Below are 23,563 nucleotides of genomic sequence, written 5' to 3' on the forward strand. Positions count from 1 at the left end.
ATGGAGTCGGTTGCCTGCTGTAGTCGCTCCATCAGCCTTTCAGGGGGGACAATGGAAGTGGCCACCCTATCCATGGCCTGAGCCATCATCTCGGATGATGCTGCCTGTTGGGTTGCCATACCGTAAATGGATTGCTCCCATGCGGTATTGCCAGGTGGCGTACGGCCACCACGTCGGCGGGCACCACACCTGTCTGGGGCAAGGCGAACTGCGCCTTGCTGTGCCGGCACTGCCTGAGGCTGCAGGACTGCATTCCCCTCTGATCTGCTGGCCCAGGAACAGGATCAGATGTCGCGGAGTGTGACCTTGCATCCGTAACCACCAAAGGCGTAGCTGCCAACACTGACATCCCCATTGAGGGTTCTGACCCTGGTGCAGGTGGGTGGGACAGAACAGAATCCCTCCCTGGAACACTCACCTGCGACGGCACGTAGGTCTCATCATCCGAATCAACAGCTGAGTACAGCTCGGGGGAGGTGCAGCCAGAGACACCCCTTGAGAGCACGACCTGTAGCACTTGTGGGTTCTCACCCACCAGCACACCACGTCCCTCACTGGTGGTTGGTCGGCCCTCGGACCCCTCCTGGCTCTGCACCATCTCCACAACCCCAGCAGTATCAGGTGCGTCTTCCCCTGCAAAGACATAAAAACAAAGAAATGGAAACAGGCATTAGCACCATGGCACACAATGAGAGCTGAGAAGCAAGAGAACCAGTACTTGATTGACACATGTCCCACATGACTAAAACCCTCCCATGCATGCACCCTCACTGCGTATGAAGGGCAGGCAAATGGCACACACTGATGACACAAAGATGGAAGATGAACACATTTTCTGCATGCTGCCTGGCAGTGGCATCACACATTGGCCTGTGATTGCCAGGTGAAACACACATGCCATCACACAGATGGCATGTACCATTGCTATTGAGTGAAGATGGAGAGGAGGGCAGCACTTATTCATTCAGTCCAGTTCCCGCATGTAATAGCTTTTCTAATTCAAACAGGTCTGATTTTTCACCTGGAGCTGGCAGTCCAAAATGGTCCAATTGCACAGGGACATGTGTGAACAAATGATATCCAGGTAACAAAGTCACTCCACTTTACCATAGCCATGTCAGACATGTGACTAGAGGACTGAGAAATGCCTAGTAAAAGTGGTGGAATGCAAACAATCTGCCTGAATGAAGAGAGAAAAATAAGCAACAATGTTGTGGCAAGGTGACACTTCAAGGGCAACTGGCGTGCTGTTGGGCTAGATGTCTACTGTTGGCAGAAGGGATACTGCTATGGCCAAATGCAGCTGCGCAGGATGTATTGCATGAAGCACATGGCTGACCCATACGACTCAGGCGCACACACTCTCACCTGGCACACAAACAGAAGCCCTCACACACACACCATGCACATGGATGACACACACATGCATGTGCACTCACCGGACAATGCCTCGTAATCAGGCAGATCTCCCACGCCTTGGATCTGTTCCTCCGTGACGTAGGTCCCAGCGACTGACTCATGTGGAGTGAGTTCCATGTCTACTACTGGAGACCCCCCTCCAGTCACTAGAGTTGCGGCATGACTTGAGGCCATCTTATTCTTTGCCCTGCGGTTAGGTCATTTCAGCGCTTATAGCAATCATTGGCTGTGCGCCTCACGATTCCAAGGGCACTTACGATGTCCGCAACGGTCTGCCAGTGTGCCTGGCGTTGTGCAGGTGTGGTCTTGGATCCTGCAACAATGACCATCTCATTATCGTGTCCGGACACATACTCGACAAGTGCATTCAGTTCGTCATCCGTGAAGCTGGGCTTCCTCGATGGGCCGGACTGTGTAGCCGTGTCTGGGGCATCAGCCTGTGCCAGACGAGCACTCTTCCTCTTCCGCTTGGAAGGTGGTGGTGATCCTGCGCCGCTCTGGACACTAGGGGCAGGAGCCCTGGTGGACTCTGTATCAGGAGTGTGGGATTGCACACTCAGCATGGGAGTTGGTGCAGGCATTGGCTCAAGTGTAATGGTGTCAGGGGGAATGTCAGCAGGATGGACTAGGACCGACACTGTCCTGGCTGGGTGTGTGAGAGCTGGGGTGGATGGAGCCGCAGCTGCCCCTGCAGCCTCTCCGCCCTGCCTACTTGGGCCAGCAGATGACCTTGCTGCCCCAGATCCACGTGGCATGATGACATCAACGTGCACCAGCGCACGTGTCATAGGCCTGCTGACCTGGAAGTCAGCCATGGAGTCAGCCAGGTCTGGTGCCACAATGGGCTGGTCCAACAAGGGCTGAGCATGGATGGTGTCAGCCACATCAGCCTCAACGGGAGGGGGGGGATTATGGGTGCCCTTGACTGGTCCTCCACACATGGGGGGACAGGCTCACCCTGCAAGTAACGACCACGTCCCCTACCGGATCCACCACGGCCACCACTTGTGGCTCTTCCACCTTTGCCACCCTTACGGAATCCTCGCCTCCCAGCCATGGCACTGATGTTAATGTGCGTATGGGAGTGGCTGTAAACTATTGTCCTGGGCAATTGGGGGTCAAAGGGGTTGGGTACCAGATGGTAATTGTACCCTAGTGCTCTAGCAAGGCTGAATGTAACCCCTGGGGAAAGATGACGGGTCACGCAACGCACAGGAGGCCCAAAAAAGGGAGATGACGTGCACGCAACCCCTCCTAGACCACGTGTGCAGAAAGAAAAACCTGCACTACGCTGTGGCACCCACTAACACAAGAATTAACGCATGCGTGTCACACGCAGCCTAGAATGACCTCTGAAGGGGTAGGCTACACACAGGGCAAGCACAGATGTTAGATACGTGCGTGACTCACCGTCTGCCAGGTAAAAGAGCGTGAAAAAGGAGTGCGTTTGGTTGGCAACACCTCCGCCAAAAGAAGATATGCACGCTGTCTGAGGAGACAGGACAACAGTAGAAGGGAACACTGTTTGAGGGACCAGGCCCAGGTAAACCAGTAAAAGAGAAAAAAGAGAAAAAGCTGTCAGAGGTAACAGGGAGTACGAACTTGAAACGTATCAAGCTGGCCACGCGTTCACACACGGAAGACCACGCTCCTGCCCAGAAGGCCAAATTACTGCCCCCCAGAGCCCTGAGCACGCTCCCACCTGCCATCTGCTGCTGCCTGACTGCCTGCTGCCCACGTGCCCTGCCATTTGCTGCCTGCACATCAGCCAGGGGTGCTGTTGCTGTGACCACCCCTGCTGGAACCAAAGACTCCCGACTGCTTTTCCATCGCCCCACAGCCCAGCCCCAGGACCCAGTTGCCCACCCACTCCTGCCTCTGGGGTTGCCATGTCGGGCACTGCAACATCTGGCACCAGTAGCAACCCCCGGCCAAGGAGGCAGAGGGGCACCAGCTTCACTGCCACCGAAGTTGGTGTCCTGGTGGAGCATGTCCTGGGGCAGTATGATGCCCTCTTCGGAAGGTTGCGCGCCGACAAGGAAGGACGGACTCGGATCTGGATGGACATTGTGACTGCCATCAACGCGGAGGAGGTGGCAGTCCGCGACTATGAACGTGTCAGGAAGCGCTGGGAGGACTTCAGGTCCAGGACCCTCAACAAGGCCCGGAGCCTCCTGAAGGCAGCGGATGCTAAGGGGCGCCGGGGCCACTTGTCGGAAGATCAGATGAGGGTCCTGGAACGCATATCCCCAGCGCTCCACATCCAGGTCCTTGAGAAGCAGACCCGTCTGGAGTCGAGCGGTAAGGGAATAGTTTCTTACCTATAACTCCATTTCTCCAGCATTGGCATCTTTCATGGATTCACATGCTTAGAATATTCCCCGTCGTCAGGCTGGGAATCCCCGGTACATTATATAGACCCTTTCCCGTAGGAAAACTTTTTCGACGCTTATACGTCCTATCCACCTCGTTTTGTATCATGCGTGCCCGCGCCGTCAGGACGCCATGATATAAATACAGGACCCGCCCCCGCGCTCCCTCAGATTTCGGCCCCCAAAGTAGTGGGGGAACCGGTTTGCATGTCCAGGGGAGGCAGGCGGGCGCATGTGAATCCATGAAAGATACCAATGCTGGAGAAATGGAGTTACAGGTAAGAAACTATTCCCTTCTCCAGCATTGGATCTTTCATGGATTCACATGCTTAGAATAGATTACATAGCAGTACCATCCCGAAAAGAGGAGGCGTGCATGCAAACCCACATACTTTCCTCACAATGCCCGTTCCCTATGGTCGTGTACACATCAGTAATCGTTAACATAGAAAACGAACAATATTCAATCATAATTGCCACAGGATCTAACCCCTCAGCCGGGGCTTACCTTATTGGAATAGGTGTCGAAGCACCGCCTGTCCCATCCGAGTATCTTCGGCATGTTGTTGTGACAGGCAGTAATGGCGGGTAAAAGTGTGTGTAGCCGCCCAGGTAGCCGCCATGCAGATGTCCCCCAGAGGGACTCCAGACCACAGCGCCGTCGATGATGCCGCCGCTCTAGTTGAATGAGCTCTTGGCCGTCGTAGAAGAGGCTTCCCTGCCTTGGAATGGCAGTACGAAATGGTAGATGACACCCATCTTGACAGTCCTTGCTTTGAAATGGCTTTGCCTTTAGCACCCAAACCATAGGCCACGAACACTGCTTCGTTTCTCTGAAAGGTTGCGTGCGATGAAGATAAAACTTGAGAGCCCTTTTCACGTCCAATGTGTGTAACGTGCGCTCCGCTCCCGAGCATGGCTCTGGAAAAAACGTAGGTAAGACAATAGAGGAGTGTTTATGGAACACTGAAGGAGCTTTCGGTATGAACTGTGGGTTAGTGGCTAGGATCACCTTGTTCTTGAAAAATCGTAAGTATGGTGGGTCTACCATTAGAGCTTGGATTTCGGAAATACGTCGGGCTGAAGTGATGGCCACCAGGAAGGCCAATTTCCACGACAAAAACTTTAGAGACGATGATGACATTGGTTCAAAAGGAGGTTTCATAAGAGACGCTAACACCAGGTTGAGGCTCCATGCCGGAGGAAATTTCTTCTCTGGAGGGAAACTCCGAAACAAGCCTTTAAGGAAGTGCTTAATCAGGCGGTCGCTGAATAATGGTGCGGAATGTCGTTGACGTGTAAACCTGGAGATGGCGGCTAGGTGTACTTTTATCGACGATACCGATAGGCCCTTTTGAGCTAAGAACAGCAAGTATGGAAGGAGCTGTTCCGGCGTAATCGACTGCGGAACCAAACCTGGTTGATCCACACACCACTGACAGAAACTCCTCCATTTGTACGAGTATGAAGTGTTTGTGGAAGGTGCCCTTGCCGCTTGCAGAATATGCCGACACTCCTCCGGAATCGTTAGCTGACCAAATTCGGCGAAGTCAGGAGCCAGGCCGTCAACTTGAGGCTGTCCGGGTCGTGATGCCAAACAACACCCTCCTGTCGAGACAGAAGGTTGGGGATCTTCTGGAACCTCATCGGTTCCGCCGCCGCTAGGTGCAGCAGGTCTGAAAACCACACCTGTCTGGCCCAGTACGGGGCCACCAGAATCACCCGACATGGGTACTTGAGGATCCATTGCAGCGTCCTCGGATAAGGGGAAATGGAGGGAATGGGTACAGGAATTTGTTCGTCCAGGGGAAGGAGAACGCATCCCCCAGTGAGCCCTGCTGAGGCCATCTGCTTGCATACTGCGGGCATTTCCTGTTGTCCTTCGTTGCGAACAGATCGATGGAAGGATGTCCCCACTTCTTGAATACGTGTTGTAGTTGCAGGTCGTTCAGCACCCATTCGTGAACTTCGCTCATTTCCCTGCTGAGGGCATCAGCCTCCGCATTTCTCACGCCTGGCAGGTGGAACGCCAATATTTGCATGTTGTGTTGCAGGGCCCAATGCCAGATTTTCTGTGCCTCCGTCGACAGGGACCTGGAACGTGTCCCTCCTTGTTTCCTCAAGTAAAACATTGTACTTGTGTTGTCCGTCATGACACGCACCACAGAGTCCCTCAATTGAGGAAGGAAGGATTTTAGAGCCCACCGCACTGCTCTCAGTTCCAGCAGGTTAATATGTAGGGAGGACTCTTGCAACGACCACCGGCCTTGTACCTGTAACATATCCAGGTGAGCTCCCCATCCGCTCAGCGATGCATCCGTCACCACCGTCTTCTGGAACTCCGGTTCCACCAGAGGCATTCCTTTCGTTAGGTGAGTAGAAACTTTCCACCAACCGAGTGCTTGTACTAGTTGTTCGTCGACGACCAGTCTGTCGGACCAGCAACCTTGGCTCTGCGCCCAGCGGTCCGCTAGAAATTCCTGGCAAGGCCTCATAAACAGACGGCAGTTGTTTATCAACGGAATGCAGGATGACATGGTCCCTAGCAGGGACATGTATTTGCGCACCGACACCCTGGTACCGCATTGCCATTCCGACGCCTTGCTTTGTAACTTCTGTATTCTCTCGCTGGATGGTCTTACCAGGCTTGTGCGCGTATGAAACTCCGCTCCTAGAAAGACCAAGGTCCTCGAAGGCTCTACGGAGGATTTGCTGAAGTTTATCGCGAAGCCCAGTTTCTGTAAGAGGGACATCGTAGCCCCCAGACTGTTCCGTGTTTGTTCCATGGACGAACCTCTGACCAGCCAGTCGTCTAGATAGGGATAGACATGGTGACCGTCCTTTCTTAAATGGGCCGCTATAGGGGCCAAACACTTGGTGAACGTCCTGGGGGAGGACTTGAGGCCGAACGGGAGGACCTTGAACTGAAAATGCTTTCGTCCGACGACGAACCTTAAATATCTCCTGTGTCGTGGACGTATTGGGATGTGAAAATAGGCGTCTTGAAGGTCCAGCGACGACAGATAATCCTTGGGTTGCACTGACCTGATAACCTCCTGGAGCTTTAGCATTTTGAATTTTAAGCTCTTTAGCCATTTGTTGAGTACCCTCAGGTCGAGAATGGGCCTCCATTTTCCATTTGGCTTCTTGACAACGAAGAACCGGGAATAAACCCCTTTTCCTTCCTGTGCCACGGGAACCCGTTCCACCGCTCCTTTTTGCAGCATAAGCGCCACCTCTTGTCGTAGAACGCGAAGGTGGGGCTGGGCCGAAAACACTGGCGGAAGACGTGGAGGCTTGTTTTTGAATTGTAGCGCATGACCCATGCCAATCGTGTCCAGAACCCATCGATCTGTGGTGATGCATTTCCATTGGTCGATATGATGAGAGACCCGACCCCCCAGGACGTTCCGAAGGCCGTCATTGGTTGCTGGTTTGCTTGTCCTTCGTCGACGAGGAACCCGAGCCGCGTCGTCTGGAGGCTTGATAATCTCTGCCTCTACATGCCGACTGGGATGCACGTCTGAACCCTTGTGAGGAGTACGAGGGCCTGTTAAATCCACGGTCCCTAGAGGCTCCAAAGCGGGAGTTTACAGAAGCACCCCTGAAGGGGCGAAAAGAGCGAAAATTTCTACCTGTCTGGAGGGCGCCGAGAGACCTAGCAGTATCCGTGTCTTCCTTCATCCCCTTCAAGGCTTCATCTACTTTTTCTCCAAACAGATGTTCTCCTTCACACGGCATGTCTAGGACTTTGTATTGGACTTCAGGACGGAAAGTAGTACATTTGAGCCACGCTTGTCGACGAAGTACTACGCCATGATTGATTTGTTTGAAACCAGACTCTGCTAGGTCAACTGCAATATTAATTGCGTGGTTCGAAGCCTCCTCGCCCTCTCGTACAAGTAACATGGCTGCTTTTCGGTGTTCTTCTGGCAGATGTTCTAGGATAGGGGCTAGTTTATGCCACATTTCTCTATCATATCGTGATACGATCACCAAGGAGTTGGCTGCTCTTACCGTCGTTGCGCCAACTGAGAGAACCTTTTTTCCAAAGGCGTCCTGCCTCCTAGCCTCGCTTTCTGGTGGGGTTGAACATTTTTGCTGTACTCTGGCCTTCCTAGCCGCTGCCGCCGACACCACGGAGTCAGACAGAGGTTGTGATGTTAGACATTTTGGAGTAGACTCCGGAGCATTAAACTTTTTCTCAATATGCCCCTTTATAGCCGGCTCCGAGAACGGATGGCGCATCGTCTTGAGGCCTTCTTGCCACACGTGGTCCAGAATTGGGATGGCAAATACCGATTTCCTCCTTTGACCCATATGATCAAAAAGAAAACAGTCTTTCTTTTGCTCCTCAGGAATTAAGCCGAACTCGGAACACGCTTTTCCCATCATTGCATGGAAGGCTCCCACATCATCCGGAGGAGATGGTTGTGTCTGGCTCCTCGTAGACTCTACCTCTACATCCGAATTCCATGTTGGGTCTCTCGAAGGTGACAGGGAAATGTCCGAGCCTGAGTCACCTTGTATAGAATCGGACTCCGATAGCTCACCCTCCTCCTGCGCTCGAGGACGATCCTTCACCACCTGGGAGGCCGATGGGCTTTTGGTCGTCGAGCGAGCTGCATGAGCTTGTTCGTCGACGGAAGGTACAGAAAATAGCGACGATGAAGTCCCAGGTTGAGGGACCTGCGCATCCAGACGCTGTAGGAGCTTCTGAAGAGTATTAAGCACATCCAGAGACAAAACCGTCTGGGGGGTCAGCAACGTTGAGGATAGAGGGACCGCACCCCCACTCACACTCGTCGAAGTGGAAGGCCGTAAGCCCAAGTCCGACGGCTGTAAAACCATGCCACATTCTGCTTCCGCCGACAACGCCGACAAGGCCGTGTCCGGCTGCAGTAGGATCTCAGGTGGGACAGGGGTCAAAGACCTCTGGCTGCCAGGCCAGAGACTGAGTCACCGTCGACGAAGGAATCCCCGCCGCTGCTGCCTGAACAGCAATGGGCATCGTCAACGACACCGGGGTCGACGAGCAAGTAGCCGGCGTCGAGCCTTTAGATTTCGTAGCTGGTTTCGATGCCGACTTCCCGGCTGAAGAGTCTCGACTCGCGGAAGACCTAGGACGGTCCCCTGAGGAGGATTTTGACGTCGCTTGCCTCTCCGTCTTAGATGATGAGGAGGAGGAGGACTTTTTGTGTGATGAGGAAAAACCAGCCTGCTTCCCCGTATGCTTGTCCTCAGGGCGTTTTTCGACAGGCCGTTCCTTCTTCGAGGGAGGTTCCGACTGGCTCCTGGAGGCCGTGGAGCCAACTTCTGATGCCGGATAGGCGCCCGCTCCGTCGTTAAGCCAGTCGACCAACCTTCTTTTTCGGTCTTAAAGAGTTTTTTGGGAGAAACCCTGGCATATCTCGCATGTATCCGCCGTGTGGTGCGGGTGGAGACAGTAGATACAATCCATGTGGGCATCGCCCTCATAGACTTTTTTGAGTCCACATGTCGCACAAGGGCGAAATAATGCTTTTCCGGACATATTTCTTCCAGAATGTAACGTCGCCGAAGCGAAAAACAACCTAATTTCTACTAGCAGTAACCACGAGGATCCCACTACTTTGAAAGACGGTTGAAATCTGAGGGAGCGCGGGGGCGGGTCCTGTATTTATATCATGGCGTCCTGACGGCGCGGGCACGCATGATACAAAACGAGGTGGATAGGACGTATAAGCGTCGAAAAAGTTTTCCTACGGGAAAGGGTCTATATAATGTACCGGGGATTCCCAGCCTGACGACGGGGAATATTCTAAGCATGTGAATCCATGAAAGATCCAATGCTGGAGAAGTGTACATGCATACTGATTGTAAGCTGTGCGTGTGGTGGTGTGCCAGGAGTGTGCAGGTTGAACATGTATTTTTATGTGGCCAAGTAGGGGGGGTGTACAGGGCCGTGAGGGTGACACATGCGAGGGGTCTCATGTGTGACACATGGATGGTGCTTGTGTGTGTGGGCTTGCATGGCACAGGATGTGGAGGAATGATTGTCAGGTGTGACATGGATGTCGATCAAGACACTGCGACAGTTGGCGGAGGTGTACACATGCATGCAAGTTTGGTGTTGTGTGTGCATGTGTAGTGTACTCCCTATGTTGCATGTGATGTGTGGATGACCTTTGGCTGCTCATGCTGTTGTATGTGAATGGATGGTGCTGGCTGTTGCATTATGGCTGTGGTATGGCTCATGTGTGCAAGTTGAAATGACATGTGTGTTGGGGATTGTGATGCCATGTGTGAGGTTTACCAATGCCACTCATGTATAACTGTCATGTGTGTATGAGTCCATTTTACAGTGCCCTGATGCCTGTGTTTTCTTTCTCCCTGTCTGCAGCGTCAACTGATGAAGAGGGCGGAGAAGGTGCTGTGGAGCACAGCGGCAGGGGTCGCACCACCAGCCGGAGACGCAAGGCCCGGATCCCCTCCCAGGTTGTGATCTCGTCGGGGAGTGAGGAGTCCGGTGCCGCGTCCCAGGCCGCAGCTGCCAAGGGGAGGTCCAAGAGGCGGAGGTTTGAGTTGGACTCCTCGGCAGCAGAAGGGGCAGCTGGGACCCCACAGGGCCCAACGGGGGAAGATGGCACGGAGTCATCCAGGTTGGTGGGGGGTTTGGTGGAGGAGGAGGCCGTGCAAGCGACAGTGGCGGGGTCTGGAGGTGGGGATTCCACTGGTGCTAGTGGTGCAGTGCAGGATCAGGGACAGGAGGCAGCACAGGCCGCCGCGGAGGTGCCTGTGTGCAATCCTGTCCCTGCTCCTGTCACTGCATCATCTTGCACCAGCGGGGATGCCTACTTCCAGACCCGTTCTCAGGGAGAGGATTGGCGTACAACACCTGGCCTTCCTCTCCCTGCGGATGTGGCTATCCTGCACCAGGTTGAGCCTGTCCAGGGTGGGGTGGCGTTGCGTCAACGGGCCATGCGAGCTGACCTGCAGTCTTTTCATGATGAGTCTGCACGTCTTCTCGCATGGCTCGTTGACCGCGTTGACCCACTGGGACAGCTCACCAGGGCTGGATTCCTCCGTTTCCTGGACCTTGTTCCGACCCCCTTCTCCACAGAACCCCCTATTCCCCAGTCATCCTCCATGCCATCTTCCCACCCATGTGTCACCTGGGTGCCCTGTGGAGCTGCCTCCGACCGTGCGGCCAGGCTGGTGCACAACAGATCCCTGCCACAGTCGGGAGTCGGACGTCCAGCAGGGGTGGCCACGTCAACGACTGCACCCCAGCTGGAGGAGGATGTGCAGGCACCATCGGACAGGGCACATGGACAGCAGCAGCTGCAGCAGCAGGAGGCTGTAGGTGGGAGCCACGACAGCTCGGGGCCTTCAACATCGGAGGGGCAGGCATCGGCCAGAGGGCAGGAGGACCCTGGACGGGAAGTGTCTTCCGTGTGGCAGCGGTTGGGCCACGCCATAGATGCGGAGCGGCGGGAGGCAGAAGAGGCGCGGCTCACGATGGTCAGGGCGGAGAACTCCATGCGGAGGGCCCTGAGGCGGGCCGAGTGCCTCGAGGCAATCCGCAGGGAGTTGGAGGTGAACTTGTCGGCGTCCCTGCGGACCCTCGGGGCCATGGAACAGGACCGCCTCCGGGACATAGACGAGGAGTTCGATGATGCCCTGGCCCGGAACACCACTAAGTGAGCCGCTGGACTGGCCCGCCGCCATTGTATATAGTTATTTAGTGATAGGTTTCCTTTGCAGTTTATTTTTCTTTGGAGTCGACGGACACTGCTCCACCTTTTGTATATAGTTCCATTTTAGATTTTTTGGTAGGTTTCATTTCTTCTCTTGGGATGATGGACCCTGGATACTTTGTACATAGTTGGACTTTGGATTTGGATATTTTTTTAAGTATGAATATTTTTTGCCATGGAGCAATGGTTTTATATTTCTTTTTTACCTTCATTTACTTTTCATGGACTTGAACTTTGGAAGATATTTTTTCGTATTGTTATTTTATTGATTTCATTTTGAGAAGAGAGAGCCTGCTTAATTTTTTAATTATTTGACTTGTGTATTTTGGTTGATTTTGATAGCCATTGCTGTTGTTTTTAATACATTATTTTGATTTTTTCATTCTTCAATGTGTGGTTTCATCTCATTGTTTTCATGCATGTCATGATATGGGTTTTCAGGTTCACTTGCAACCATTGTGTGTGTGTGAGACACATGTGTTGATTTACATTGTTTCCATTGGAGTAGTATTATGGGCACATGTAATACTTGGTTGTGTCTTTGGGCTGTGGTGGCTGGCCATGAGGCACATGCTTGAGGATTGTCAGGGCCTGTGGGCAGGGGGACATGAGTGGGGGCCTGGTTTAGGGTGCACCTGGTGGCAGGGGGGTGGGGGTGGTGGGAGACATGAGTGGGGGCCTGGTGGAGGTGGCCCCTGGTGGCTGGGGGGTGGGGGTGATAGGGGACATGAGTGGGGGCCTGGTGGAGGCTGCCCCTGGTGGCGGAGGGGTGGTGGGAGACATGAGTGGGGGCCTGGTGGAGGCTGCCCCTGCATTGCTGGGGGGTGGGGGTGATAGGGGACATGAGTGGGGGCCTGGTGGAGGCTGCCCCTGGTGGCGGGGGGGGGGTGGGGGCGATAGGGGACATGAGTGGGGGCCTGGTGGAGGTTGCCCCTGGTGGCGGGGGGGGTGGGGGTGGTGGGAGACATGAGTGGGGGCCTGGTGGAGGCTGCCCCTGCACTGCTGGGGGGTGGGGGTGCAGGGGGACATGAGCAGGTGTGCAGGGTAGTCCCCTGTTTTGTGGGCTGCCTGCAGGGGCCGTGGAGGGTGTACAGGGAACACCTGTGAGGACCCACCCAGCCTAATCACGTGTGTGACTTCCCACGCACCCCTGTAATACACGTACCCAGCCAAATCGCATGTGATAATTCCCGCGCACCCCTGTAATACACGTGCCTGGCCAAATTGCATGTGAGAATTCCCGCGCACCCCTGTAATACACGTACCCAGCCGAATCGCGTGTAAAACTTCCCGTGTACCCCTGTAATACACGTACCCAGCCAAATCGCGTGTGATAATTCCCGCGTACCCCTGTGATACACGTGCCCTGGCTAATCGCGTGTAAAACTTCACGCGTACCCCTGTAATACACGTACCCTGGGCAATCGCGTGTTAAACTTCCCGCGTACCCCTGTAATACACGTACCCTGGCTAATCGCGTGTATAACTTCACGCGTACCCCTGATATGCACGTTACCCGCTTTGCGTTCCTTGTTTGGCAGCCCTGTAAACTGGTCCAGGGTTAGCGCAGCCCTTTGCGATGATTTTGCGATTTTGATGGCTTTTCCTTGCGCGAGGGCGTTCTTGGGGGCGTTACTGGCGCTGCTGCAGGGTCGCTGCGATACTCTGCGCCACGGCTGGTTTGGGAGCCTGAAATCCATGAATACGCTGTGCACGGAAATCTGTTTTAGCGCACGTGCCTGGCGCAGACAATCGCACGCGGACACTCTGCGCCAGCCGCTTGCGACACTTTTCTGCGAAATTCTATGAATTACCCTGTTAGTATAGAGTGTGGGGGCGCGGCCCCAGGCATAGGAGCGCCCACTAGACCCCACCTCCTGGCACCTCACCTCAGCCCCCTTTTGACATGTTGGATGCTTGTAAACCTGGCTGTACTGACAATATTAGCCCCAGGCATACTAGCGTGGGAAGGTGGGAGGGACCTATGGACGAAAGGGGACTTAGTTCAATGATTACTCTAGTCACTACGGTGAGAAACTTTTATTTCTTACTTAATCAGCAAAACGGCTTACTGTGCTTGGCATGCATGTATGCCATTACCACGCCGCTTCTCTTGGTGCAGCATCCTACTCTGTTACCCCTCCCACTTATAGTGTGCACTTTCAAAAGTCCAGACCTATTGTTTTTTCAAATACTTGTTTTTTTAACATACACAGAACATCTCTATCTCTATAATGATAAAAGGCCAGATGTATGTTTGTCCGATGCAGTCCTGTGCAGTGCGGACTGCCTACTTCGCCTGTTGTCGCAGCTAAAGGGAGCTGTTGCACTATTTCTGCTCCTAAGAGCATTTTGGAGTAGTGATATGCTGAAAATAATTGTATTTAAAGAAAGCCCTTCCGCTCAACAGAGATTTAACAAGAACAATGATGGGAAACCTCCATCCAACACAACTTTGGCCCCTGCACACAGGCTTTTCCACTAGTCCAAAATAGCTTTAAAGGCCAAATTTGCAATTGCAGTCTGTGTTTCTTTGGTCATTCTTTACCAGCAGCACATTGAATACCTGAAAATGCAAACCCTTTATGCATTCTGCCAGTTTATTCTTATTCTGAAAATGGCTACATTAATTGCTGCTTACCAGAAAATCATGTGCATTTTCACACTGTATCTAAGGGGCAGTGCTTGCAGGATATGCCAATGAAGGCAACACAAGTCACAGTTGTGTAATTTAAATTGAATTAGACATGGAGTCCACTTTCCAATGACAATCTGAATCAGTTATTTCATCAAGCAATGTGTGACTGTGAGTCAACTGTGTTTACCTTTGATCTGGCCTAAATCGTGCATCTGTTGTTGGAAGAAGATCCTTCTGCACAGGATCTAGCTCATTCAGCTCAATCGCAAACCTTGTAAATCCATAATAAAGTTCATAGTTGCTGGGCATGGAGCCTGATTTAAAAAAAAAAGAATACATATTTTAGAGTAATATGATTTAGTTACTAAAACAATCCCTATGTATGGACAATAACTAGTATAAAATGAAGTTCCTTTTGAGACAATTGCAACATTATTTTCATTATAATTCTTATTTGAGATGTAATAACTTCATAAAATTATGTACACGATATGTCTACATTTAGCTGAAATGTAAAAATGTTTTTAATATGTATAAAAATTAATTTTCAACAAATATACCCTATTACAAACCACATGGACTCTACAATGAGAGGAAGCAACTCAAAGAACAAATTACATACTTCTCTGTAATGTTCTTTCTTATGGATGTCCCTCCCACTGATTCCCATCTCCCATCAGAGCTGCTCGTCTTAAACATTTCGGCCACCGGGGAGCTGGGCTGCTCTGCGTCGGCTCCGTCTGACACCTCTACGCGCCCTGTGCCAGACTTTACATCAGGGACAATATGGACTAAGGTGCCATACCATGTGATGTTAGTTCTACCCTTTTTCCCTAGCACGTTGATGCTGAGGGACTGCAGAACCAAGGTGTACTAGCTATCAGCCAAGTGGCTAGGTTGGGAGAGAGATGAGGAATCCATGGAAGGAACATCCATCAGAAAGAACATTACTGAGAAATAAGTAATTTGTTCTTCTAATGGATTGCTTCCTCCCACATATTCCTCATCTTTGATAGACTCCCTTAGCATTATGCTGATTTGGAGTAGAGAGGCGAACAAAGACACCACCTAAACCAGAAAACTCTGAAGGATGGCTCTACCAAAACAAGCATCCTGTCCAGACTGAGAATCCAAAGACTATGGCTTTGCAAGCATGTGCAAAGATGCCCACAAAGTCACTTGGCAAATGTCCAGAACAGGGAATCCACGTTGCAGAGCAGAGGTGGCACCCAGCCCTCTGGTGGAATGAGCCCTGAGACCTTAAGGCGAATCCTTGCCAGCAAGATCATAGCATTCTGAGATACAGAGGACGATCCACATTGACAGGGTTTGTTTGGTCACTGTTATAGGCTTGTCCTGCTCCCTACGCTACCAGTGCTCAAACAGCTCCACCATAACACCTCAGGCATTCCAGGCACTTAGCACTTGGACACAAATAATACACAGGAGACTAGAAATAGAGAGAAATGGGCTGTAACGCAAACACACACCAGTGCATGGGGGGTGCTCACTGCTCTGCCTCTCCCAGACCTGGCTCATCCATATATATAATGGAGTAGCTAAATCTATTCTCCACCAATAAACCAGCATGTATAATGCACGTATGATAACAAACAGGTCATTTTGCAGAAAAGGAGGAAGAAAGTAAATTTTGCAAGTGCAGGCTGTTTGATGTGAGGCAGGCTCTGGCAGCCTAGTGATTGGAGCCAGCAGCTTCATCACACTGTGTACTTCTAAGGAGGGGCCCTTCAGTCCGAGGCATCGCAGCATTCTACAGCTGAGCTGTTTTATGCTCTGCGACATCGCTTGGCATGGGTGTTCAGCTGTTAGGCCAGTCTCTTAGGCAAGTCTGTAAGCCAGTCCCTTTGCATCCGATGTACCTCAAATAAACCAAAAGAAAGTGCAGTATCAGAGAAGGTAACATACGCCCAGTTTCTTTCCCTGTCTCCCCATTTTATCTATGATTCACTGGCCAAAGCCTTGCACTACTTCTACATAAACACACTGCAATAAAACTATTCTGATAAATACAAACTCAATAAAGAAGCAAAAAAAAGAAAAAACATTATCAAACTAAGATAACTGATTTATATCCTAACTCATCTAAAGCCATTCATTCACTGTACTGTATTGCATAAACACCCCCACTATCATCAGCCATTATTGTGGGATATATTGACCCAACTCAGCTGTGCTTCCCCACATCACAAAGCTGCATTTGAGTAGAAACAGCAAGATAGCTGCGCTGGCTTCTGTGAGCTCCATGGCCTCAAAACTGCATTTTACAGCAACAAAAAGATGGCTGCACCGTCTTGCCAAGCACACATTGGGCAGGATGGAACAAGGGTAAACACTGATGGAGCGTGCCAGTGTGTTCCGACATATACAAATGGAATAAAGTGAAAAAGCAGCGTTGCTTTGCTGTCAGCCCAAAATCCCCAGTAAAAAGGAAACTTTTTCACCTTTAAAATAATGCTGCAGATGCTATTTTCATCTGCTCTTCCTTAAACTACTGTTATTAATAAGACACTGCCATGCCCCGTATATCCCATTGTGCTGCAGAAAAACCAAGCATGATTTCTAATTGACAGGCCCTGTCAAACCAACTCTGTGAAAAATCAACCAAAGAACTTCACTTTTTACCGCACAGGGAAACGCGTTCATTTTCTTCACAAAGAATCAAAGGAACTCCAGCTATCTGGGCCATGTCAATTTCAATGCATCTGTGCTTCAAACCAAACTCTGGCATACAAGAAAATAACTATGGCTGCAAAACAGTGTGGGAATCTTATGGAGATGCAAAACTGAATAAAAAAAGAAATGCCGGGAGCCACCAGGGGCGGCGAGATGTGGTGAAGCACCTTCGTCGGTCTCCTCCACAGGGCAGAATGATAGGGATCTGAGCCCCCCCTTAGCCCCCCAGGAGCGAGGTGCCGACCTGCCCAGGAGTTGAACAGACCCCCTGGGCTCTGAGGGAGCGGAGATCCGATGGTCAGGGGCCCCGCGAAGCAGAGGTCTCGAGAGCACCTCTGGGAAGGGACTGTGTTGGCCTCCGTCCCCGCTTGTGACTCCACGGCACATGGACTGAGTCCGGGGCGGGGGAGGGGCCCTCTGCCTGTGCCATGCAGGTGCTGCCGGGCCCGTCATCGGGGGCTGGGTGATCTTGTGCCATCTACTTCCCTGGTGGGAACCTGCTCTTCTTCTTGCCGGGTCCGGAGGCGCTGGGCCGAATGGAGTGGAGCGGCCGTGGTGAGGCCCGGGAGCTGCTTCCCTACGCGCAGTGGGACATCGGAGGTGAGAGCCGGGAGGAGACAGGCGGACACGGCTCCAACGCCCAGGGCAACACCGAACAGCAGGCTGCTGCCTAGCCCATCTGCCGCAGCTGAGGTCTGGTGAGGGATGGGGGCGGGCGGGGATCCACTCAGCCGCCTGCGCATCGAAGCGGCTGGTGAGGCCGTTGCAAAGAGGGGGACGGCCCCTGCAGCTGCGGGCCAGGAGGCCCTACTTGACCTGGAATTGGGCCTTGGAGCTTCACCCAACATTGTGTTTTGCCCCGGGAGGGGCCCTCTCCGAGCCTGCAGCTAGGGATTCTGGATGCCTCCTGCTGCTCTTAGAAGTGTGTGGAGAATAATCTGGGTGCGTGCTGAAGCCCCCCCCACAGTGGAAAGATGTGATGGGGAGAGGTGTTCAGTGTGGAGGATGGACTCTGTGATCAGTTGTGGAGTGCCTGCGAGCGGATGCTCCTCCTTTTTGGCTTCTGGTCACCTCAACTCTACTGCCTGTACTCTGGTCTCTGGGGTGGGTCTGCCCTTCTTGCTCTCCCACTCGGGTGATTTTAAGTGCCCTGGCATAACCTGGGGGGTTGGAAGTGGTTCCACAGGTTCTTGATTCCCCTGTTCTTTGCTGGTCGCTTTAACTGCAGTCTCGCCCAGGCTCGCTGGATGCCCTCCTGGCTTGGGTAGCTCCCTATAGTGCACCCAGAGACGCCAGGGCACAACATTGCCTCTATCCATCTACCAGCCTGTTCCCTGGTCCTGGGGCACGGGGGGCTTCATGAATTGGGCTGAATCCCTACAGAACTTTCGCCATATGCCATCTGGCCCTAAGCCGTCTTCTAATATGGCGGCCACCGTGCAACCGGAGCCATTGGACGCTACTGCAGTCACCAAGGGTATGACAGCTTTGCTTGAGGAAATCCGCGGTTTCAGGGCAGATATTGGTAAGAGGCTTGACACTTTGGACAAAAAAGTCGATTCCCTGGACGACAGGGTTCAGGCTCTGGAGATGAATTCAACTTCAATTGACCTGCTTGAGACCCAGTTTGACATGCGTCTTGCGGAGCCTGAAAGGAGGGAAGAGAAGTGTACCCTGAAACTCGATGACCTAGAAAATAGGGAGCACCGCTGTAACCTGCGGTTCCTTGGTTTGCCCGAACGGGAAGGGGAGACTCAAGTCGGATGTCGCCTCTGCTGTCAAGGCTGTGATCAGGCTACTTTTTGACGAGGCCAACACCTACGACTGACAGAGTGCACAGAGTGGGGGCGTCTACGAGGGGCCCTAGATCTGTTTTGGTGAGGTTTCATTACTTCTCTGAGAAAACCAAGATTCTGAGCTTGGCGCGGAGAAAAGGCCCGGTTAGTTGGGAAAATGTGCAAATTTCAATTTACCAGGATCTGTTGGCTCTGACCCTGGCAAGACGCCACTTATGTGCCCCCTTGACAAAGTTCCTTCCGTCTAAGGGAGTTTGATACAGATGGGGCTACCCCTTTTCGCTGTCTTTTGAGCTGGAGGGATATAAGTATGCCTTGGTCACAGAGGATGACATTCATAGAGTCTCCCGAGAGCCCCTAGGTGACCTTGAGTCTGGTTCCGCTGAAGTAAGGCGTGGGGAGGAGCGGTCTGGGCCTCAGGGGCCCGGTGTTGCCACGGAGAGATGTAAAGTTCAAGGCCACCAAAGTTTAGAAGAGTTGCTCCGGCCTCCCCGAGACCCTCCAACCCAGGCTGATGTGTTGAAGACTGGGTGGGAGGACACCAGCCCGTTCTTGGTGAACTGTAGTTCTGAGGGAGACTGTTGTATCTGTTGTATTTGTTGAGATCTTTCCTTTCAGAAGAAACTGGTTAATGTAATGGTGTTTCTATTTTGCTTTTCAGTCTTTTGTCCCATTCCCGGCTGTGGCCGGTCTGGGCTCCAGGGGTCTACAACGTTACTGGTATTGAGAAACGGGGGGCGCATGGGGGCTCGCTCTTTGAAGATGAAGTTGTATCCATATGCCCAAGTGGAGAGGAAGGAACTGGTGGCCTGGCTTTACGGCAGTTTTGATGTTGCCGGACGTCCAGACGCTCGGGGGGATGTGGAGGGGGGTGGATGGTTTTGTTCTGGTTTGTATTTACGAAGTGGGGATTTTTGTTACCAAACGCATGTTGGGGACTTGAAGTTCTATTTTGTTGGGCTCACTTTTGTTTACAATTTTTGGTCAGGAGACTGAGTTCTTTGAAAAGCATTGCAAGTGGGAATCTGTTAGAAAAGCGGGCTCGGGGGACAGATTCAGGGCACGTCGCCCCTGTTACAGGCCCTGCAGTGATCTTAGCTCACTTAATGGCTGGCTCTCTCTTTTCGCTGACTTTGGGTTCGCTAAATGTTCGGGGGCTGAATACCTCGAGTAAGAGATCACTGGTGATGAAGGAATTCAATAGATTAAAATTACATTTTTTATTTCTGCAGGAACTCAATGGGCAAGGGGGAGGGAGATGGCCCTTAGATCTAGGTCGATTCGAGAAATATTTCAGGCCTCTGCCCCGACCAAGAGAAGAGGAGTGGCAATTTTGGTCTCCCCCAGAGCCCATTTCAGTGCGAGAGCCCACCGAGCGGATCCAAATGGCTGATTTGTGAAGGTGAAGGAGAGCTTAGAGGGAGAAAAGTTACCCTAGTGTCTATCTATGCCCCTAATGAGGCCCAAGACCACTTTTGGGATGAGACTAAAACAAAGATTATGGGTTTTGCGGAGGGGCTTCTCCTGGTGGGGGAAGATTTTAATATGGTTCTTCACCCTGGATGGGATTGAAAGTCTCTTCGCCTGTGTACAGACCTACAGGTCCAGAAGAGAATGGCTGCATCATTTCTGGCAACTAACGAGACATTGGGATTAGTTGATTCCCATCCGACTAGCCACAACCAGAATCCTTTTTTCACCTTTTTTCCAACCCACACTCATCCTTTTCAAGGATTGATTATGTTTTACTTGACAGGGCCTTGCAGGAGTGTATCACAGGGTTCGGGGTGGAGCCGGTTCCATGGTTGGACCACGACCTGGTCCGGGTTCAAGTGGGTATCTCTCCGGGGCACCCTATGCCCTCAAGGTGGACGTGTAACGACCTCTTGCTGAAAGATAAGGAGACCTCCCAGTCCCTCTTTGCGAATATCAAGGAGTTCTTCGAACTTAATGACAATGGGGAGGTTGGGGGAGCGGGAGTATGGGAAGCCTTTAAGGCTACAATTCGAGGTGTCCTGATTGGGCTGGGTGCGGCAAGGAAGAGGTTCAGAGCTAGGGAGGACATCTCTCAGAGAGAAAATAAAGGAGATACAATCAGGGGGTAAGCTCGGATCCCAAATGCTTCCTGGTAATGGGCTGAACTACAACAGCTTAAGGCGAAACTAGCTACCCTTATGGTTGGGGGAAATTGTTCTCCTCAAACAAAAATACATGCAGAAGGGGGAGAAGGCGGATAAAATATTGGCCTGGAGATTACGTGAACTCAGAAGCAGTAGGAGGGTAGACGCATTGGTCTCCTGGGGGCGGAAAATGCCTCGATGACCCGTGGATAGCTGAACAATTTTGAGCTTTCTATGAGCGCCTCTATGCATCGGAGTGCACGGAGGAGGGCCCAGAGGCCGATCAGTTTCTTGATTCTCTTCCGATACCTCGCCTCCCTTTAGAAAAAGTAGATCCTTTAGAGAGGCCCATTACATTATCCCTAAAGATGAATATTTTACCCCGCCTCCTGTACCTTTTTTCAGCCCTTCCTACTGCAATTCCAGATTCGTTCTTCAAAGCTCTGCAATCCATGGCTTTGCGCTTAATTCGGAACAGGAAGAAACCAAGAGTCAAATTTACCACCTTAACCCTGCCGAAGTCCCATGGAGGCGTTGGGCTCCCGGACTTCCGTTTAAACTACAAGGCTGTGCAGCTAAGGGTCATGTCGGAGCACATGAGGGACAAAATGCGGACCTACTGGTCATACATCGAAGATACCCATTCCCATCCTAGGAAAGTAAGAGACTTGTTTTGGGCCCCGGCGGGGGACCTCCCGACGGGGGTTAGAACCCATCCGACGTTATCAGTCCTATGGTCCCTATGGAGGCAAGATAGGTCCAATGCGCCGCTTTCTTCCTGGCCATCTCTTCTGTCTTCTTTATGGGGCTCTCCTTTTGATTTGGGGAAGAGGGGTTTCAGAGACACCCAGAAGTGGTCTGATATGGGTCTAGAACGGGTTGCACAGTTATTCCAGAATGGTGCCTTTATTGAGTACCCCACTTAGGTGAATTTCATGGGAGACCACCCAATCTCAATTTTTGGCTTTCTCTGTGTGAAAGGGCTCCTGACTGACCCCAAGTGGGGGGCGGCTTAGGTGCGCCCCCCCCAAACCTCTGGAAAGTTGGTTGGTGGAGGCTATCACAAGGAGAGATTCCCTTTCCAAGATTTTTAACATTTTAATTTCAGCCCAGCTTGAGGGTAGATAGGGGTTTAGGAGGTACTGGGAGGAAAAGTGGGGTGAACCGTTGGAGGATGATGTCTGGTCTAAGCTCTGTGGGGGGCTTCTGTCTGGTTCCCTTTATATGGCGGCTATGTAGCACAACTTTAAGATCCTCCACACATGGCACCTTCCCCCAGAGAAGTTGTCCAAAATGTTTAGTTGTACTTCCCCCCCTCTGCCCCAGGGAGTGTGGCCAGAGTGGGTCTTGGTACCACCTGTGGTGGGAGTGCATCCTTGTGCAAGTTTTCTTGTCGGAGCTCTTGAGTTGGATTAAGGATATAGTGGGCCTCATGATCCCCCTGTGCTCCATTGACCTGTTTGGGTACCCCTCCCCAGCATCGGAGTCGAATACCTATCCAAAAGTGGTCCAGGTTATGTTGAGGGCGGGGAGGCTGGCCCTGGCCCAGAAGTGGCAGAGCCAAGGGGTTCCGTCCAGAGCGGACTGGCTGGCTAAACTCTGTGTCATTTTCACTTATGAGAAGTTAACAGCTTTGGTACACAATACGATGAGTGCCTTCCTGCAGGACTGGACAGTGGTGCTCCTGCACGAGGACTGTGGCTCAATGAGAGTCTGAAGCCTCCGCCCTAGAGGTTGTCTGGCGTACATATCTTTGGTCCTAACTGCCAGTGGTGTAAGATCAGTAGTGAACCCAAGATGTCAGCCTAATTGCTCTGTACAGTTCAATGGTTCCCATATTCTGTTCCTTTTTTTTCCTTTTCTTTCTTGTCTCCATAATGTCTGTCTGAGCCCGGTTAAGTATGAGCGTGGGGTGGATTGGGGAGGGTGAAGGGTTCGTTCTCTGTTTTTTTTTTCCTTTTTTCTCTTCTCTTTTTTTCGTGTGTTAAAGTACTATGGTTAATGGTCTTTGCCTGTTCAATAAAAATTAAGTAGACAAAAAAAAGAAATGCCAGCTTGCACCACACGTGGAAGAAAATGGGCTTTGCAAACTAAAGGAGAAAAATGCCTGTTTTAAAAAGTACAACTGTTGAATGAAAGCCTGCCACTACCTAGCCATGTGAAGGGGTTGGTTGCTGGTGAAAATACACACATGGGCATTCCACAGGCTTGTTTTAATTCAGGACCAAATATAAGAAAATAAAGGTTTTAAAGCACCTGGGCTGGGTTTTGCAAGCTCTCAAAAACAGGTTATTTTAGTTGGCAGAGCTAAGGCTTCCCCCACAGAAAGGGAACCACCATAAACTCTCAACAGATACTAACACCCCAGTGATAATTACTAGGTTAGACAGTATCTGGTCTGGGCTGAACCACCTGACAATGGAACTCCCAGGACAAGGAAGTGTGAAGTGGGTAAGGGGCAATACACCTTCAATCAAGCTGTGAAACCCCCACCTAGTTCTGGAGTAAATGACAGTTGGTGGCAGATGAAGAGAAAAAAAATGGTCCAGTGACAGACAAAGGACTGCCATTTGTTTCCAAGGACTATTGATTAATAAAAATGTAAAGACTTTTATCTCTGCAGCAAGACTTTGTAAACATGTAAACATTTTGCAGTTTAAAAGTGTTTTTGTGGGGTATAATTTGAGACATTGTAGAATTCACTGACGCCTTGGGTATAGAAATGGCAAAGAATAGGGGATTATAAGAAAAGTATCCATGATCCCATTGCGAATTGTCATACTTA

The 23,563-nt window shown here is 51.6% G+C and overlaps 1 protein-coding gene across 3 annotated transcripts in view; it reads right to left on the reverse strand.

Moving 5' to 3' along the window:
* Nucleotides 1-23,563, reverse strand: part of OSBPL6 (oxysterol binding protein like 6) — a 3,803,429-nt gene that overhangs the window by 248,974 nt on the left and 3,530,892 nt on the right. For all 3 annotated transcript variants that reach the window (XM_069616111.1, XM_069616109.1, XM_069616110.1), the window contains one exon: nt 14,356-14,482. In XM_069616111.1, the coding sequence (XP_069472212.1) occupies nt 14,356-14,482 (127 nt within the window). The remainder of the gene's footprint in view (nt 1-14,355; nt 14,483-23,563) is intronic.

Source organism: Ambystoma mexicanum, chromosome 9, assembly GCF_040938575.1.
Source record: "Ambystoma mexicanum isolate Mex_15411 chromosome 9, UKY_AmexF1_1, whole genome shotgun sequence".
Classification (NCBI taxonomy): domain Eukaryota; kingdom Metazoa; phylum Chordata; class Amphibia; order Caudata; family Ambystomatidae; genus Ambystoma; species Ambystoma mexicanum.